Here is a 21,652-nt window from a genome sequence, read left to right on the forward strand (position 1 = left end):
TCTGGTTTTGAGTGCTTCTTGCATTCAATTTATTTTAGAATCTTGAACATCCTAAGAGATTTGTTCTTATCTTGCTGAAGAGAAGTTACTTCTTGAAACAGCATACAGCATAAGGAATTTGCATTATTTGTTTATTTGATTGTTTTTTTGTTTGTTTGTTTGTTTGTTTGTTGTTTGTTGTTGTTTGTTTGTGTTGTTTGTTTTTGTTTTTTGTGTATTTTTGTTTTTGTTTGTTTGTTTTTGTTTGTTCCTTTGCTTGTTTGTTTGTTTGTTTGAGTTTCTATTTTGGTTTTTTTTGTGTGTGTTTTGACAATATTTGATTTTTGGAACAACTGGAGTTTCAGAAAGAAAACTGCCATTGTTTTATCATTTTTTATTTATATTCACAAATGATACTCCTTTCGTCACGGAATGACGACCAGGGTAATGTAATATTTTATTTCTTTTAAATTTGTGAACTGGTATAAATTTGAAAGACAAGAACTGTTCGTTATGTATACATTAAGGGAGCACTATTTGAATTTTACCGGGGATAGGATGAAAATGTCTATCCTGTCATTATATATTTTAAGAAATTAATGTCCTGCTTTTTATCTTGGAACAAAACGCCGAAAATTGAAATATGTAATTATAATATAAGGTAAATATAAGATCATGGCTTTTTTTTTTTTTTTTTTAACTTTTTGCTAATGACCTTTCCTGCCTTTTTATTATAAAAATTCCATTTAGCCCTTTTTTATTTTAAATTTCATTCTTCCCCTTGAAATTCAAATGGTAGTTCCCTAATACTTTTACCAGCAAGATGTCTGTTTCTTCGTTGTATATATTTACGTATGGTTTCAAAATTTGAAAATGGAACCCAGGAGTCAGCAACTTCCGGCTTAATTCCCATTTCTTACCATCCGATATCAACAGTCCTTCTCCTAAAATCATATTTAAAAAATTGGCCTACCATTGCGTTATTAAGTACATGTACATTTACTTGTTAAGTAGCACTCAAGCTAAGAATCATGCAAAATGTGATTCATGGATGCAAAGTCTAAATATTTTATATTTTTGATATTTTGTTTAAAATGCATTAGTAAACGGAAACTAACATGTGGCGATACATATGTACCCTAGTTCATAGGAAATAAAACTTATATAAGGGAGAAAAAAAAACAAAGCAGATATCTCAGTAAAAGACACTGAAATACAACAGAAACTATAGATTGATTATCTCCTAATAACAGAAAGATTAGAATGAATAATTATACATTTCATCATATAGACCTATAAAGCAACTTAATTACAAAAATGATTGTATGTAGCCTTTTTGAGGTGAATGACTTTTTACAGAATTTGCATGATTCTGACAAAGAAAGCTCCTTAAAGGTTACAGACCACCAATTCAACCAATGAGCATTTGGAACGTACGCAAAAATAGTCCTACGCAGAAATTACCCCTGTTCCTCATAGTGCTGTGAAAAAAGTTCTCATCTTATTTTAAAAATTTAAACAGTTTCTGAAAGGAAAAACATTTCTGTACATTTTATAGGTGCATTTTGCTTCTTGTGATGTGAAGCCTAATCTCCATAATGATTTTTAAATATACCCCTATCTTGTGAAAACACTGGGATTTCCCATGCTATTTATAGACCCTTCACTTCCGGTGACCAGTACTGCACTGCAAGTCTGCTAACCCCACATGCCATTCTGAGGATTGTGAGCTGACATATGTAGAATCATGCTGATATATAGTCATCTGCAGGTTAAAGTTAAGGTAAAGTCCAGAGAAGCCATTGAATATTGTGAAATTAGCATAGAAGCCTATGGGAAGTGGAATTAGTGGTTTTTAGCCTAAAAGCTTGCGAAAATAACATACAGAGAACATTGCAAGAGTGTGGGAAGATAATGGGACTGACATTTACATTCTCAAATACTAATTGAATTCCTTAATGATCGTTCTTTATAGGGAGTTAAGATTTAATGTTCAAACACTTTTTGGTAACCCCCTTATGATGTCAATTTTGATATCTGTTTAAATTATATTGTAAAGAAACAAATGAAATTAGGAGATGTGGTATGGTTCCCAATGACACAGTCATTCACCAAATGCCAGACAACGAACAGTTAAACTTTTACTGGTCACTGCACTGTCTTCAATGATGGACAAAACCCATACCATAAAGCAAGCCGTAAAAGGCCCAAATATAAATAATGGTAAAAGACGAAAATCGACCCAATCGACAAAAACAAACTGGAACAAATAACAATGAACATAAACAAGAGGCTCGCAGGTGCCTGTATCGCTCACCTGGTTGAAATTTGCCTATCAAAGGCAATAAATGTAAGAAGTTGTCCAACAATATTGACTCAAGAAGTCTTTGGTAGGACTTGAGGATCATTGCCTTTCAAAGGCAATAAATTTAACAAGAAGTTGTCCAACAATTTTGACTCAAGACGTCTTTGGTAGGACTTAACATAAGGATCATTTCAACAACTGAAAGTTTCTTTTAATCGATAATAGTCTTCAAGATATTGACTGAAAACTGTAAAAAAGAAAAGTCATTTTTTACCTTTCAAGGACAATAAATCTTACAAGGAGTCGTCTGACAACTTTTATCCCTGACAACTATTGCAGTCCTAATAACAAGGATCATTTCAGCTACTGAAAGAATTTAGCTTAACTTTACGGTTTTGAAGATATATGCAAAACTACTGTCTGTTCCCTATGTTCTATTTTAGTAACAGCGGCCATGTGTTTCGACTGATCAAATATCCCTACATCATTTCTATGCAGGATACCCCAAGGAACATTTGCACCAAGCTTGGTTCCAATTGATCAAATAATGTCAGAGGAGAAGATGGTTGAAAAAAATAACATTAAAAATAGCAAAAATCATTGATAAAGGGCAATGACTCCAACATGGCTTAACGGATTAAAGTTAAAATTTGACCAGAGATAGATCTCATAATGCTGAACACTTTTACTCAGTCAGACTTTAGCTTAACCTTACGGTTTTGGAGATAATGCAAAAAACTACTGTCTGATCCCTGTGTTCTACTTTTAGTAACGGCAGCCATGTTTCAAAAATCAACAGATCAAAAATTCCCACATAATTTCTATGCAGCATAATCCAAGAAACATTCATACCAAGTTTGGTTTCAATTGGTCAAGTAGTGTCAGAGGAGAAGAGTTTTGTATAATTGTTAACGACGACGACGACGGGCGACGACAACGACGGACGCCAAGTGTAAATAGCTTACATGGCCTTTGGCCAGCTGAGCTGAAAAACGACAACCACTGGACTACAGGTTCCTGGCTGGGGATTTGCACATAAAGTACATTTGTATGTGGCGGGGTTAAACGTGTTTGTGTACACTCAACTCTCCCCATAACCTAGAACAGTGGTGGAAAAATACAACAACAAAAGAAGTTTTAAAACCTGTTGAATTAAAGTTTAATTGTTGAGGTCGACACAGAATACAAAAACCTTCAGAAATAGGACAATAGGCAAGCTGTACATACCTCGAAAGAGTATACTCGCTGTTTCTTTAAGCCCACATAGTTGACTCAAACAAAAATATCAATGAAAATACGTCCAACGGGATTTAGTGAAAACATATCATAAAATGTCTAAGAAAATAATGTCATTGTGAAAATGTCATAATAAAAAATATTGGCAGAAAGTAGGATGAAGCTTTGAATTCACTTCCCTGATCCATTTCTGCAGACCCAGCTATCTGATACCGATTCCAGTTGACTGAACGTATGTCGATGCTCGGTATGAATGTTAATTGACCCGCTTAATTACACTCAACATACACCCTCACTCGGGAAAAAAACAACAGTACAGACTATCTTGATCCAGAGAATCCCACCGCCTTGTGCTTGGGTAAACCATTGTCATTTTCGTTCATTATGTTTTCTTGAGAACGGGCTAAAAGGTAAATTCGTCATTCGGTTGTTAAATTTTCGAGATAAAAGGCTTTGTAGGTTATACATGAAATTGGCACTTACCAAGGATTATTGTTCTCGAGTTGGTTGATTTAAGAGGAATAGTTTTCTTTATAATACAGTTCTGTATTCTGTATTCCGTATTGATAACATAAAAAAATACAGCGTATGTAGATAAAATAAAAAAAAGCATCGTTTGTTTGGTTGGCTATGACCGCTACAACTTACATTGCCTGACTTTTTATATCACGGATTGGTACTTTAATTCTGTTTTTTTTTTTCGTATTTTTTGTGTTAAATCGAAACATTTTGCATACGTGACCTAAAACTTAAGTATTTCTTTTTTATATATTTTTCTAATTTTACACATGCGGTATTAGTCATTTATTTCAACAGCGAGCGCCGCGAAGCGGTGTGAGCTCTACCGTTATTGAGTGTACTTTCTAAATTTTCCTTAAGGTTCCCCAATATACTAACGAAAAAAAAGTCATGTCCTGGAAGTAACAAAAAGTGACTGTCCTTAAGGAGAAAATTCATCATTTCCTTCAATCAAAAAAAATAAAAACAAATTGGTTAAGATTACGTTACAGTAAAAATAATATCATCTTTTCTGATAGTTTTCAAGTCTTTTCTAATTTGTTTTGCTTATTTAAAGACGTGAATTTTATGTTTATAAAAACTTCGGGAAACACGTGGATGTACGTACGTGTATCTCCGCTGTTCCACTGTTGCTGTTGTCAAGCACCTAACCCGCCTCGGAAAACAATATAACTCCGATTATATTATCAAAACCGAAGCAGAGCTTTTCTAAGATAGGAAACTTTAAGGCAATCGTTTTCTTGTTTTGAATTTGCAGAGTCGTCTGAATGTTGTTTACGACGCATAATTTGTGTCAAGTATTCCCACCATCCGTGGACAATTGTAATATTTCCGGTATCTGTACAGATTGTTCTGACACGCCAAGACTGAAATGGATGATGCTAGAGATGCCCTATTAGGGATAAAAAAATGTAAAGTATTGCGACGTGCTATAAAGTTATTTACCATTTTGAGAGCGAGGGGAAAGAGGGGTATGGGGTTGGAATTTTGGGGAATTTTTTTTTTTAAGTTTTTCATTTATTGAAAAAAAAAACATTAATTAACAAGACAGCTTTTCAAATAGAAATATTGATTTTGCTTCCTGCTTAAATATAAATAAAAATATAGCACTTATTAAAGTTTTCATCCGGGTCGACCCCCACCCCTTTGTAATGTCTTTTATTATTTTTACAAGTCTCGCACAGACCGTGGCAATAAATGTATGGTAAAGCTTTCGGTGATTTTATAGGTGTACATATAATCGACGAGGCAGTTTCACATAGCTTCTACAAACCTAGCCATGCAGTGAGAAATCTATAAGCTCCGCCAAATGCCCTGTTTTTAGGGGCTGAGGATTTGAAAATCAGTTGGGCTGTCTCTGGATGGCATATGCCGATCCTTGGAAATAAAAACATATTCCACATACAATACAGCTTTGGTCTGGTGTTCTGTATGAGATCGTTCAAGGCGGCGAAGTATCCGGAGAAATCTTTGAACTGAAATATATACATACCCGGTGTCAACACAAAAAATAATTGGAGGTTGTATATAGAATATGACAAACTATAAATATAGCTGGCCGTACATTTCTAGTAAATTGTCGGAATAATAAAACCAATTTGAAAAAAAAATATTAAAGGAATTTTAGATTTAGGTAAGATCTTAAGGTATATGCAGGCACTTAATGACTAACTCAAAACTTGATTTACTAGTACAAACACATCAAAGCGAAATAATTCCACCCACTAAAATGAAAACTGAAAGAGAAAGAATCATGAATTGAGCATCTGAATAGTCAACTAGTGTATACGCGCATTCAAAATTATACCAAACTGCAAGCAGAAATAAAACTGAACCCTCATGAAATTAAAGAGAAATAAGAACAAAACGAATTGTCCTTTAAAACGTTAAGGGTAACAATCTGTATGATATGGCGAGCTGAGCCGTAGTTACATACGAGAAAATTAGTGTCAAAGTGACATACACAAACCTTCTTAGGAGAATGATTTTCTTGGAAGATCCACCAATACAATGCGTGTGAAAATTGATGAAAATGACTTTGAAAAAGTTGTGAATGATGGTTCATTTTGGTCTGTAGGAGTCTATTGGCGGGAATACATACCATATAACACCAATTCAAATAAAATATGGTGTTAAGATCTTTCATAAGTAGTTTTGTTTCACTTTCCATCATAATTAACTTTTTATGTTGGAATATTTTAGGTGCCTTGCATGGCACAAGTTACTTAGAGTTTTTGTTGCGATATTCAGATATTTATTTGTTTCACTGATCATTGCTTAAATGAGAACAATGTTTCTTTTTTTAAAAGAAAAATGGTTAGAATTAATTATTCTAATTAACAAGAATAATCCAGTCATTATATCACGTTCCCTACGATCACCCCTCGAAAGTAGGAGAGAAACAGATACGGAGAGGGACTGGATTATTCGGGTTACGATCAATTAAAAATAGTTGATCTCTAACCTCTTATTAGTGCATGTCGTTCATTTTTATGCATTTACCAGAATGAACCCGTCGTTCGCTGTCAATACATTCAAGTTGACCTTAGACGCATAATAAACCATTAGATTATTAGCTAGAAATGGAAACCCTAATTTAAAATAAATAGCTTGGACCTAAATATACATGTGCATTATATATCTCCGTAAATAGCCATTAATCCTACAGAGAAATTATAAAGAGGAGTGCTGAGTACCAATTGGAAGAGCTGTCTTCTGATATTTCATGCAGACCTGGGTGGATCCAATTTTTTTTTTTTACAAAAATGGGCAGTGGTTCCAAAATTATATAGAAATGGGGTTCGTGCATTTATAAAATGTGGCACTACCTTTGCGTTAGACCAACATGTTGGACAACACTTTAACGTTCGTGTTATTGTATGTGTCTCTGGAACTAGGTGTCCGGAAACTAAGCGCTTTTAAGTGACACAAGGTGTCAGTGTGACAATTTGTAGCACTTGAGATATAGTTCTTCAACTAAGAAATAGGTGTAGCTAGTTGAGAGGTACATATGTATCTTAAAACATGATTTATTTCTATGATTGTGGTTTAAGTTTTATTGATTTAACATACAGTTTCGAACTGGAGGTTGATAAATTGAATTTCGACTTAAAAATTTAAGAACTGAGAAGGCCCAACTGCAAGTTTCTAGTTCAATCATGCAGTATGCCGGAGAGTTTTGTTTTCATTCATCTAGGTCCCAGTAAACCGACTTCTTACCTGAATATAATGCAAACATATGCATTGCTAGGATGCAACGTTAATTTTGGTAAATTGAATGTCCTTCGTAATCAGTATGGAAAAATTCAATAAGAGTTTAATATCAACCATTTACAACAATAAGCTTGTGCCTAGATACGTTTCAATTCGATACCCGTTGTTTACTTTAAGCTTATCCTTTTTTGCATTTTGACGAATATTTCAGGCGTAAAAATTCACACGATCGATAGAAATTGATTCAGGACTCATTTTGATTATTTCTTGGGTATTTTTTTTCGCGATTTAAGGCACCAAAATTTGTTTTTTTTTAATCTAAATAAACGTTGAGACAAAAAAGTAATCCTGCACCTTTTCTTATGACCTGTCCTGCATTTTTCGATCTCATATTTCATCACAGCCCTCCCACCCTTTTCCCCATGGAAATCAAATGTTAGTTCCCTAAACCTAAGCATAGTAGGGAATATATATACAACAGTTGTACATATATATTACTTACCAGGTGTAAAGAGCCCCAAATAGGATGAACTGGTCCTAATATAGCCACATGCTTACTTCTAGCAACTTGTCTCCATGTTTTATAAGTATTAAGAAAATTTTTAATCCTCCACAGCACATACGTGAAAAATATTACAAATGCAGCTTGAAACACTAGACCAGTAGTACTCATTTCCAATCGATGTATCTGAATTGCTGAAATCGTCGTGTATAGCCTATATACAAAATAAAACACGAAAGGGAAATGACAAATAATACATTAGATATATAAATTAGAGATAGTGATAAAAAAAGGTACAGTCACAATGGAGAGTTTTTCTGTATTCTTAAGTATTTATGAGATATAAGCGCGTTACTTCTGAAATGCAAGAGTTGTCTTTTAGTTTTGAATTTTGTTGTTGCATGCATATTAGAGACAGAGGTAGACCCAGGGTAAGGGACACAAATCTTACAAATCATTGGAACGTTTGTATTTACCATTTTACAAGCATCTCATGTAAGCATCAAAGTAATTTGGACTACTTTCATTCTGTTTCAAGGGAAAGCTTGAAAGGCTTTGGTAAAATTGATTATGACACATACATATCGCTGATTTAAAGAGTTATGTCCCTTACCCTAGGTCTACTTCCTTAAATAACACATTTAACCCTGGCTATCTACAGTTAAAATGCATACTTACCAAAGTATATATCTTCGAAAAATGTTATGAAAACAATTATAATATCGACAGGCACATGTACCAAGCAGACATTACTTTAAAAGGGAGGAAGTGGATCCAGGCTTGAATTTTACATTTAATTAAATTGCATTAACCATTCATACCACCGACAGGCACATAGACTGTGCAGAAATTTTGAAAGGGAATGGGATAGAAAAAAGGAGAGTCCAGATTATCATTGTCATTTTTGCTTAAATTTTGCACATTTCAAGAGGACTTTCCAATAAGAATGGGGTCCAATCCTTTTATCCTCTTGAATCCAATTTTAATTTGTCTTTTTACATAACGGCAAGAGTTGGTTTACTCTGATATAGGTTAAAAATAAACGAAAAGGTATATTCTTCAAAATACTAAACTGTGATTCTTACTATGGATGTTAAGCTACTTTGTCTAGTACCGAGTAATGATGTTCTTCTAACTGTAGAAAAAAAAACACACATCATTCAAGTGCTCATAGATTTTTTAGTGTAAGACTGACTTACCTTATAGAGGTGATCGATACTTGTCTATTTCGGGTGTACATGGACAATTGACCTTGAGACATTTTATATATTTACATGTACTTAAAAGTTCGTGTCCTTAGGGATAACGATCAGGCCATCACAAATAATTTACCTTAAACTCCGATTTCGTTAGTAAAGTTCAAATGTGATAATTCAATGTAAAAAATGAACGTAATCATGTTATTTTCGGGGACAGGATTTGAACAACTCGTTCTCCTGGAATCAGGTCGTTTTAAATAGGTGATGACCGTAATTTCCCCACATAAACTTAAGATAAATTCTGAATCGCATTGTTTACTTAATATTTTCGTGTACGTATACATAGATTTGACAAATTGCATTCAAGTCTGTAAAATCGTATACCAGTTTTTTGACGGGGTTTACTTTTCGTTTTATTTCGGTGGAAGACGTTTTCTTGAATTCTAGCTGTTCTCACGACTAAATTTGCACATGTGCAAATTTATTGGCATATACATGTAAATTTACACACGATTCAAATTCGTTCATGTGAACGCGTTTACTCACACGTGCGAATTATTTGTACAAGTATGTAAATTTACATACCGTGAAAATCTTCCATGAGAACGTATTTACTCACATGGACGAATTTTCGTATGCGTTTATAATTAGGAGAGTGGTTTTTTGTATTGATTTACACGTGAATGGATAGTAACATTTACATATCCCTGTTTTCGACAAATAAAGTTAGAATTCTGTACGAGTAAAAACATTCAAAGAATACCATTTTGTTCTAATACAAGTCTATTAAACTTGAAACTTCAAACTGTAAAATATAAATTATTTCAAGTGCCACTTATTATGTGCCAATTGAAAGGAAATAAGGGGTGAAAAAGAGGATGCCTTGAATAATTGAATAAAAGGGCTTACTTGTTGCTAATTAGGTTTATACAACCAGATTTTGCATCTTCCTTGATGTGCTCAAGGTTACCGATTTCCGTTTGAGCTATTGCCATCACACGGCGTCCGTAGTCGTCGACGCTAACAATTCTTCTCCTCCGGGATTACTTGTTAGAATTCAATGAAACTTTATGTGGTTCCTCCCGTGGGTATCTTGCACAAAAGATATGATTCGATTTCAGATCCGTGGAAAGACATTGCCGCTATTACTAAAAATAGAACCTAGCGGTCAGATATCAGGTTTTCTCATTTATCTTCAAAACCGTTAGGTGTAGCCGAATTCTGACATAAATGAAGTGTTCAAAATGATAAGATCTATCCGTGCTCGAATAATTGCGAAAATTTGTTGACCCATGTTGGAGTTATTGCCCTTTTTGGGCGTTGATTTGTACTGTTTTTGATGTTGTTACTTTCATAAATCTTCTCCTCAAAAACTGCCAAACAGAATTCAATGAAAGTTGGTTTGATGGTTTCCTTCACAAATGACCGTTGATATTATTGATCAGTGAACAAGTATGGCCGTCTTTGATAAAATGGAACATAGGGGCCAAACAGAATTTGTTCGCATGTATTTCAGTAATTGTAAGGTTTAACCCAATTATGACTTCTCTTCGGTAAACGTATTCAACATGGTATGGTCTATCTGAAGATTCGTGAAAATTTGGCAACCTATGTTGGAGTTTTGGAATGTTTGATGTTATCTTCTCAAAAACTACTGGACAGAATTCAATGAAAGTTGATATGATTATTTTAGGATACCATACATAAAATGACCGTCTGTGTATTTTTTATCCAAGAAAAATGCATGACCGCTTTTATTAACTAGAAAACTGTGAGCAATGCTCACTAACTTGATACCCCCACTCGCCCATACGATAACATGCATCTTTTCACCTCCATATTCATTTGGATCAAAATCTAGAATAGGTGGTACACAATGGGAACATGTAATAATGATTCTGTGAAATTTTCATCAAACTCCAATCAGTTGTATAGGTGGAGTGGTGGATAAGAAATGGCTTCCCCTAGTATAACGGAAGGAAGGAAGGAATTACGAACGGAAGGACAGACAACCCTATCGCTATATACCCCAAACTTGCAGAGTGTGCAACAGGGCGTATAAAAAGCGAATGTAGCTTTTCTAATAAGAGCCTCTAGTTTGAATCATTTTTTCCCAAATATCCTTAAATGTTCTTTGTCATGCCAGATATGTTCTGCAGTATGGTACTTTACCGGGCTACCACAGCAGATGGAAGCCCGGGTCGTGCCAGGGATAAGACCGGGGAACGTCTCGACCCGTGCCGCGCTACCGCTGTGGACATCGTCCTATCCGTGTTGGGATACCACAACCAGCCAACATTGCGAACCTGGAGACAAAACATCCCCAGCCGTGCTTAGCTACCGCTACGGCGATCGTCCGATCCGTGTTGGGGATACCATAGCCAGCAAATATTGCTCACCTGAAGACAGTCAAAGAAATCTCAACACAGTTTTTTTTGTTTTGTTTTGTTTGTTTTGTTTTGTTTGTTTTGTTTTGTTTGTTTTTGTTTTTGTTTTGTTTTGTTTTGTTTTGTTTTGTTTTTGTTTTTGTTTAGGATAAAGGATGAAAAGGATAATTTACATTTTAATTATGGATGTGATGGCCATGTTCTCTCTCTTTCTAGACAGGCAGAGGGTGCATACTCATTGCGGTTAACATATGTACAAAAAAATTATGTTATTATTCTGACAAACATTTGAATTCATTAACAAAAGGTATAAAGACTTACAATTATATAGACTCAAGGGCAGATCAAAAAATAAGGGGGGTGGTTGTAGTCGATCCAGAATTTTTTAAGGGGTCCAGGCCATCATTTGTTCGTTTCTGCCTAAACAAACGTATTGCACAATTTCAACAAAATTCTCTACAAAATGAAGTTTCAAACCCGGAACCTACACTTAGACACGCCCTCGGAGGCCCACTTCCTATTTATAAGGTGATATGACGTGCCGCTGGAATAGGTATCATTTTCAGCTTGCACTACCAAGTGTATATGGATAGTCAAATATATCCTTGTCCTATCATTTGTAGAATAAATACATGATGAATGTTGTTATTATATGTCCCAGTGTATCATAATCAAGAAAACACGTCATATATATATATACTGGAATAGATCTCTTTTTTTTTCTGGCAAAATATATGGAAAGGTCTACATTTCTTTCAAAAGCATAACGTATTAATAGATGAATAGGGTGGGGTTACAGAATCCTAGCCAGCGGTACTCCTATCCAAGAAGTAATGCGCCCCCACCCCCAAAGACACTCGGATACACTCTATGTGTAGAGATATAACTTAACGTGTTGGAATACTTTTTATAGCTGTAGCCTAAGAACATTGCATAAGCTGTAAAACATTGTGTTTCCCTTTTTAAAAAAAAAATATAATGCATGGGCATGACAAGGTTTCATCCGCGAACACAGTCGCCCGCTTCCCGAGGTTGAAATAATGGTGTATACTTGAGCGAAATTGGTCTATTTAGTGTAATCAATTAATATGTATATTCGGGATTGCAATCCAGTTACAGTTACTGGTGTTATAACAGTAACCAACATACCGAATAGATAATATCATACTTATAGGACATAATTGAGGGCCCACCCCACGAAATATTGCCAAAATAACCAACCTAAACCTCCAAAAGACCATAGACTTCATAAATTGATGCGCCGATTTAAAACGAACATATGAACGCTTAGCAAATTTACTATTACATGCACATGCAAATAACAAGTAACTCACACATTTGACAAGAGTTAAATCTGGTGCTATAGCTTTTGGCTTCAATTCGAAATTGGAAAAGTATGTAATTCTTTTAGAGAAAACCGGACAGCGAATATAACATTACTTTACTCGACATTATTATATTCTAATGTCAAAATGTCATTTCTAAAATTTCTATTATATCTCTTTGTCGAGGAATATATTCAATAATTGACCATGACGAATCTATTTATTCCATGATTCTTTGTCGTATCACTTAATGGATGGCACAATATAATGAATTTTCTTACGTTAATCGACAAACCTTTACAAATACATATGTCCGTGTAGAATTTAAGTTAAATGACATTTAAGTACTCCTTCGTCTAAGAATCAGGCAAAATGCGTATAAGGTGTGGCACATGAAGAAAAAATTCGCATTTTTTATTTTTTATTGCATTATTCAAGTATTTACACCTCATAACCTATAGGAATTACTGTCAAAGTGTTTGTAAAGTTCGCGTTTTCAAAATATTGGTAAGTCAAATTTAGTTGAAATGCACTATGAAAAAATGGCGGGAAAATTTTCCCGAAGTTTTCCTTATATAAGCAGTCAAAAAATATATACGTCATCAATGCATCAGGAGAAATTTAAATAGCTTAATAGTTGTTTTCTAGAGGTATTTGAATATGTTAGAGGCAAAAAAGATCCCTTCCCTGATTCTTACACAGAATGGTACTTAAAAATCATGATAGGTTTTCTAACGAGCTTGCGTCAAATTAAAGAGTGCTGACAAGTTAAGTGCTTTTGTCAGCACTCTTTAATTTGACGCAAGCTGTTGAAATGAAACTAACATAGATCATAACAAAAATGTTATCCTAACAAATACTTATTGGTTAAAAGTTACAATTACTTAATCAATTAAAGAAACATCTTGTACATGATTTTAAATACATTTTCTTTGAAAACATGTTCATTCTTATGATTTTATCAAATCGATTAAAAGTCCTTTATAGAAAATACTGTACGTAAAGCTCACTTGTTGATAAATGTACTCCTTCTGGGACCTTGATTATGGAAATAAACTATATTCATTTGTATTATACCCACGCTCCCTCCCAAGAAACCACAAGGAAACCCTTCAAGTCAGATTAAAAAACAAAATAGATGATACACAATGGCTTCATGTTCATAACGATTAATGAAAGTTTCATAGAATTCAATTCAGCAACTTTAGAGTAGTTGCGGATTGTAAGATGGTGTCTCCGTGGCAAAGTCCGTATTATGCATCAGAAAATCCCAAAAGCCATTCAGATGGAAAGACAAAATGGGATATGCATACTGGCATCATATGATAAAGCATTTATGAAAATTTCATTAAAGTCCATTCAGCGATTTTAGAGAAGTTATGGATTATTGAAACTAGAAACAGACGGACAGGCGAACGTACGGATGGACAGCACGATACTTATATGCATATACCACCCTCGTTTTAGCAGGGGGTATAAAATAATATTTTGTTTAAAATAGAACTCATTTTTAAGGTAACATTACATTAAAATATGGCCATAATATCCACTGTTGTCTTTTAACAGATCTGTTTTACAGTCAAATCATAATTGGCGCGTCAGGGGTCACTACTAGAATAGTCACTACCACCTCCGGCTGTCGTTATTCTGTGTTGTTTCATTCCCTTTTTAAGATTTTAGTAACGCTTCAGATACCATCTAACTAGTCAGTTTGCACCTATCAGCCAATCATACTTTTATGGATCCAATCACCAACATTTACAGTATTATTGACAATTAGTGACAATTATTAAGTTCTGTGCTTTTGTCAGCACTCTTTAATTTGACGCAAGCTGTTGAAATGTAACCAACATAAAACAAAACAAAAATTTTATCCTAACAAATACTTATTGATTAAAAATTACAATTACTAATCAATCGAAGGAACATCTTGTACATGATTTTAAAATATTTGAAAATATGCTAATTTTTATGATTTTATCACATCGATTAAAAGTCCTTTATAGAAAATACTGTCAGTAAAGCTCACTGCACAGACTGTTATTACTGACAATTATTGACAAAGATTAAATTCCTACGGCGGGTTTTACTCGGGTCCCAAATTCTCGGGGTTAGTACTCTAGAATTATTATTAGAAAATAAAACGTGAAAAGTTTTAGTTCAGTAGGTGAACAATTTATAAAAGTAATGATTATATGATCATCTTAAGATGGCCAGATATTGTCGGATAAAAGACGAAGACGCTGAATGTTTTACTTTGCCACAAACTTTGCAGTTTAACGACTTTTGGTTTTATTCACTTCATTTCTCACAACTTGATTGTTTATTTTTCTATACTACTACAAACGAATTTGCTCACTTCGGATTTTTTAATGGGATAATATTAAAATTCTAGAATTAATCAAAGAGCGTTTAAGCTACGAAACGAACATATAAGGAGAAAAGATACGTTGGATATGTCAGAGACAACAACTGCACATGGATGAAAAATGTCAGCTCAAGGCCACTGATGGGTCTCCAACAAAGTGTACTAAAATTATACTGAAATATTGCGACTGGTTCTGGTTCTAATCTCTGATTAGTACCAGAACAAGGGCTCAATCAACTCTTCGCTAGAATATTTTCGATTTCTTTAATTTTTCACCTACTATAATGCATACAATATACATGTGGGTGACTTCTAACACATTTATGACCGAAATGAGTGTTGAAAAACGCTAAATAAAATTTTTTGCTTACACATATGATGAACAGGATTTCATGCATGCATTGGGTTCCCCAAGATGAATACCCCTAATCTTGGAGAAATGCCAAGTCTAGTTAAGCTGATGAAATAGCAAGAACTATCTTTAAAAAAAAATAGCCGACGCACATTCTCGCTTTGTTAATACGGAATATGATTAGGATTTCATTTGGTCAACTGTGGGATCACTGTACTACATGTACGTTTCGTATTTTAATTATTTTATTGGTTTAACAAGTCAACTATTTCCAATTATTCGAAATATAAATTACAAATTATTCAATGTATAAAAATGATCGAAAATATTAAGGACACGACTGTCCCAAATGGAGCCAAAAATTTCACGGTTGTTACCACAGTTGTCGCCCCGTGCAGGTTCGGGTGTTAAAAGAATAGGCCTGCAGCAGCGCTAAGCTTGTCGTAAAAGGCGACTAAATAGTGCTCAGAACCCTAGCCGGGGGCAAGGGCGCTTTTCCCACAAAGCAACTGGGATGTGTGCCCCAGGTGGTTGAATGGGGTACCCCTGGCGTGTTACCTGCTGGGGTTGTCAGGCTATAATACGGAAAACCTGACCGAAAACCATAGTGGTGCACTGTGTTGGGAAAGATGCCACGTTCCTCGCACGTTAAAGAACCCTACTGTGGTATTCTTCCGGAGTAGGAACCATAGGGCTCCGCCACAGGAGGCTAAATTGCCCGACCCTACCCACCTCTCCCTATTTCCAGTGGCAATCAAAATTTGTCGACCCCATTGTCCTTGTGTCCCATCCCTTTTTCATTTCATCATCATTTCATGTTCATTTTATCACCAATTTCATGTTCATCGTCCGGATATAGCTGAAATATTGCTGCTCGGATGTTAAACCCAAACAACAAACAAACAAACCACAGTTGTCCAATGAAGTGTTAGGTTATAAGCTATATTGGTTAGGTTGCCATGGTTAAGCATCATGGATGTCACATGATGTCAAAGCGAACTCAATACCGACTGCGTCGAGAAAACATAATTGAAACAACAGATGCAAAAAGGTTTTACCTATCTACAGAAATTCAAAATTCTGCTTGATAATATATCTCTGAAAGTTTCATAAGAATCCTTAAACCTTAAAAATGTGAGTTGAATTCAAGATACACAAATGTGCCAGTGGACATCCTCAATACTGGCAGCCTGGGTAATATTTTCGTTCCACAAGATTCTCTCAAATATAACCCCGGGTCACAAGTGACGTCTTCTATCTTTTGATTGGCCAAGAGTATATGATGTTATTTTATTTTATTTTTTTACGTTCTAATATTCAAATTTAAAAAAGAAACGTTAAAATATTTCTTGCAAATTACTTATGTCACCTTTCGATACAAATACACAATAATAAAGTTAATTTAGACAATTTCTTTTTTGTTTTCGTTTTATTTCATAAGAGTCAATTTACTCATATAGTGTACATATCCATAGGTGGTGACCTGAGTCTTTATTTTTAGCGATCCTAGGGTCGCTTATGATATTGACCAGTGAATCAGATTACCTCAATACTATATAAATGTATGCGAAAAGGTGCTAAACCTATGGTCAAAGACAAATATATCACAGCAAAAGCACTTCAAAGTTACACGCATTACGCACAGAACATCGATTGTGTTCCGTAACTTTATCTAACGTGCAACAGCAAATACGATTACTTGGAAATCTTCAATATGGCCGATCAATGAGCCTTTAGGTGTCTTTTTCGCAACCATGTTTCAGCTTTTTTCCTTTTCACGATGTTAAAAACATCATCTTAAATTTAATTTCAGTACTGAGCGGAACATGAGCAACTGAAAATAGTTCACTGTTTTTGCGCAAACTTTTGTCAAACTCTTTTTAGCCACTTTCGGTACTCAACACACAGGCTATCCTTTGCCCATTTCTTCCCAAATATAGCAAAAAATTAAGGACATTTTAAGCAAACGCTTGGGGTTCAAAAACCCAGAATCGTCTTCTGGATACTCCATGAATACATGCACGTGTACATACACTAAGGTAATTGAAAGTTGTACGTGTTTATAGATGTAATTACATAAGCTGTAAAGCTTAGAATTTCCCCCTATTCAGTACAATTTAGATATAATGAATGAAAAGACAGCAGCTGCGCGGTTTTCAAGGTCGAGATAAAGGTTTTTTTTCGGGGTCCGGTCTCTGTTAGTATTTTAGTCATTTTATATTCTTGCATATACGGGATTACAATCCACGCTACGGTAACGGCTATTATTACAGTAACCAACACATGAATAGTAACCTATTTGTGTATAATCCCGTAAATATTATCAAAATAACTCAAATAAACCAAACACCCCAATTTTTCCTCTTTTGAAAAGACAATTTGAATAACAGTTCCCCGAATCTTGCTTTTGACATTGAAGTAGATTCACACAAAATGGAATGCAGATTATCAGACGACAAAATAACAAAAATTAAAAAGGTAGTTAATGACACAAACAGAGGGAAAAAAGTACGACTTAGAGAATTAAAATCCCTCATATGCATTTAAATTTCGCCTGTCTTAGTGTATGTCCAATACATGATTAAATACAAAGATCGCCCGTTTTCTTAGACAGCTTCTTGACTTAATTATTAACAAAACTTATCCATTTCACTTTGTTCGTCTAAACCAGGAGTCTCATGCAGACCTTACCGCTTAAAAATTATTTATAACTTCTTTGAATGGAACTTCTGTCTTCCTTTCTGATAAATAGTTATCCTATAATCATTTCAAGTTATTCACTGATGCCTCCGATAACATAGGTTACATGTATACAGCACAGTTAGGTTCTTGGTGGTTTGCAGGCTCGTTACCTACACCAACATCAAATTGCGGTAAAAGAACTTTTCCCCATTACATTGGCCTTAGAGCTATGGGGACAACACACAAACAATTCTAGTCTTCTTTTCTTCAGATAATCAAGCAGTTGTCGACGTCCTTAATAAAAAAAATTCTATAAAGACAAGACGTTGATAAGGAGAATCGTTCTGGTAGCTTTGAGTTTAAATATTGTAGTCAGGGCAAAACCTATTAAGGGGAAAACAAATTTTGTTGCTAACCATTTATTTCGCTTTCAATATCAGAAAGCCATCTTAGAGGCACATTGATTGTCCACCCATCAGACAAAAGTCCAAGTTCATCTCGTATCCATTTGAGTCACCAGACTTTGCAACTGCTACAATCTTTATTGTCAAATTCAACGAAGAAAATGCATCGCTGTTCGTGGCAGCTCTATTTTGAGTTCAATGCCTCTACATCCTCTCTACCTATTTCTATGGTTGACTTAGCAAATGTTTTTGAGTTTTTATATGAAATAGTATACAGTCCGGCAACTATCAGTTTTCATGTGTCAGCCTTTAGCTTCATACACAAACTTTGCATTTTGAGTGATCCATCTTCAGGTTTTTTAGTAAGGAAATTATTAAAAGGATGTGAAAACTTGAGGGCTTCCTATGATACCCGCTTTTCTTTAAAATAGTCTATCTTACAGAGTCTCGTGGATAATTTGCATAAGTGCATCACCATTTATTTCATAAGTTACTTGTTATCTTTCTTATAGCTTTTAACATGTCAGGATTTGCCTGCTAGAATTCAGTACATGTATCTTGTTCCAACCAGTATGTTATATGTGTGTGAATTTGTTAATATTTATAATTATTATACCTCAGTATATAAACATAAATACACAATTTTCTACAATAAAATTGCTATTTTTCTCCTTTTTCATGTTTGAATATTGAGCAGTCCATAGTTTTCAGACTATTGACCGGCAATGTTAAGCGCTTTCGCGGATTTTTAGTTCCGTCACGGGATTGAACAAAAGTTTTATATTTATTCGGAACGCTCGGACTTTTCCCTCTCTCTTAAAGAAAACCCCGAAATTATCGCGTCTGCTCGTTTTGTCTGCTGAATCACAAATGGCAAGGTTTGCTTCCTTAACTGACCAGGATTTGGACACAATTATTGACCAAAAGGGCTCTAAAAACACAAAATCCGTTATACGCGTGTCGAAAAGGATTTTAAGTGATTATCTATTAGAAAAATGATGGGGAATTTACGTCAATTGATGATCTTGATTCTGCTAAAGTTGGTGTGGACACTTCTTGTTACATTTGATTGTTATTCAATAATATTGTTAACTCTTTATTGTTTTTATTTTACTCAATACTGCATACTGGCGCCCTCTTCAACAAGTCTTGCACTTTAACACAAATGAAATTGAATGTTTGTGAGACAATATTCAAATGTGTACATTTTTGCTGTTCTTTATCTTACAAACACCATGTAATTGATGTTTAAGGCTACTTTCTGCAAATTCAAACTTGTATGAATTACTGGTGAAAAGGTCAATGAAACAACATTCAGATTAAAATATTGCCAAAAGATGCATGGTTTTCTGGGTTTTGAACATTTTGAGGTGATGAGGGGAAAATATCAGTGACATTCTAATCGAAAATATTGTAAAAAAAACGTTTTTCTGGGTTATCACTTTGAGATGATCATTCAACTATGAACAATGGAGGGATATGGAGTAAATTTATTACAAGTCTAATGTTTTGGGTATAATAAAATACTTAGAGACTGGGTATTCGGGAAATAACAAATTTATTGTTCCCCTCGACTTTGACTATTGCGTAGCCTCGGGCAATATTCACAGTCTTGGGGAACAATAAACTTGCTATTTCCCTCAAACCCAGTCAATAAGTATATACGATGTCAAGCATAAGGGACAGGATTTGCCTGCCTAAGTTTTTATGTGCCTGGGTAAATGGTAAATAGTTCTCATGTTACAGAGTAATTTGTTGTATTTTTGTATTTTGATAACAAAACAATCTGCAAGCAATTGCTTAGCATATACATGCATGTATTTTTCTCTGTGGTACTGTGGTAATTTTGAGCAGATGAATGTACATGTATGATCATTTAACTTTCAACAGCATTCTACTGGTATGTCTTGTGAGTAAAAGTCATTTAGAATGTATACCAATAATAGAATGTTTTTCAATGTATATATGTTTATTGTAATATGATGGCATTAGTGTCCCCAACTTTTTGGCACAAATTATGGCCACTTTTTGTCGTTTTTTAGTGCCACATTTTTCACATTTTTACACACATGTATAACAGGTAACATAAGTAAGAGTAGAACAGGTTACTTTTCACCTGGCTGACAGGTGGTCATGCTTAAAACAACGTCCCCTCATAACTAGGAATATCATAAAAGTGGTTTGAAGTGATAAGTTTATAACAATGAATTGAAGTCATTTCATGTACAAGACAAAAATCTTCTAAAATACAGAAGATTGAAATCTTACTAATGATATAGCTTTAGGGCTTATTCCATGTATGATTTCTAGTTACCTGATGATTTATAATGATGTCTGGAACACCCCCCCCCAAATGTCAGAATCTCTGGATCCATCCCTATATGTTGATTTATTTATGAGCAATTAATGTCACATTGTAAGGTAGAAAACAAATTAGCTACAAGTACAAGTATTACTATATTACAAATATCATAATTTCAAGTATAAAACTTTTAATTGATACTGTATTAAATATGCCAGTAATTATTCATGTAGTACATGCATGATTGTAGTTTTCAGTGTAATTTTCCTGTTCACAGACATACAAATGGAAACTGCAAATTTTGATAAGAAATATGACTATTGTTCTATATATATTTGTCTACAGTATACCTTTCGTTATGAATATTTTAAATAGCACTCCAGCTAAGAATCATGCAAAATGTGATTCATGGTTGGAAAGCCTACATATTTTTATTTTTGATATTTTGTTTAAATTGCCATAGTAAACAGAAATTAGCATTCTGTTTTTCATATACCGATGCTCTTAAGAGATAGCAATTATATAGAATGCACTGTAGATTTCAAAATTAAGGGAGATAACTCAGTAAATAACACTCAAATACAATAGAATCTTTTGGATTGTCAGTGTTGATTATCTCCTAAGAACAGATAAATTGGAATGAATAATTAGACATTTCATAATATAGACCAATAAAACAACTTAATATCAAAACATGAAAATATGTAGCCTTTTTTGGGGTGTATCACATTTTTCAGATTTTGCATGATTCTTACACAGAATGGTACTTAAATCAACACTTATACCAAGTACATTGTACATCTATGAATTTCCCTGAAAATTAGCTCTTAGAAAAGGTCTACTTTTTGGTGCCTTGATATCCATCACACTTTCAATGCA

The 21,652-nt window shown here is 34.3% G+C and overlaps 2 protein-coding genes across 4 annotated transcripts in view; one reads left to right on the forward strand and one right to left on the reverse strand.

The window, feature by feature from the left end:
* The window catches only part of LOC148607502 (cytochrome P450 4A2-like), a 43,904-nt gene extending 35,940 nt beyond the window's left edge, over window positions 1-7,964 (reverse strand). The window contains exons 1-3 of the mRNA XM_088544402.1: window positions 7,755-7,964; window positions 5,313-5,514; window positions 796-923 (exon numbers count right to left, since the gene is read on the reverse strand). Of these exons, the coding sequence (XP_088400528.1) occupies window positions 796-923; window positions 5,313-5,514; window positions 7,755-7,925 (501 nt within the window). The 5' untranslated portion in view covers window positions 7,926-7,964. The remainder of the gene's footprint in view (window positions 1-795; window positions 924-5,312; window positions 5,515-7,754) is intronic.
* LOC148607503 (uncharacterized) overlaps window positions 1-21,652 on the forward strand; it is a 60,702-nt gene that overhangs the window by 14,942 nt on the left and 24,108 nt on the right. The window lies entirely within an intron of this gene.

This window comes from Perna viridis, chromosome 9 (genome assembly GCF_037379345.1).
Source record: "Perna viridis isolate PV_CMFRI_1.1 ecotype Kerala chromosome 9, ASM3737934v1, whole genome shotgun sequence".
In the NCBI taxonomy this organism is placed as follows: domain Eukaryota; kingdom Metazoa; phylum Mollusca; class Bivalvia; order Mytilida; family Mytilidae; genus Perna; species Perna viridis.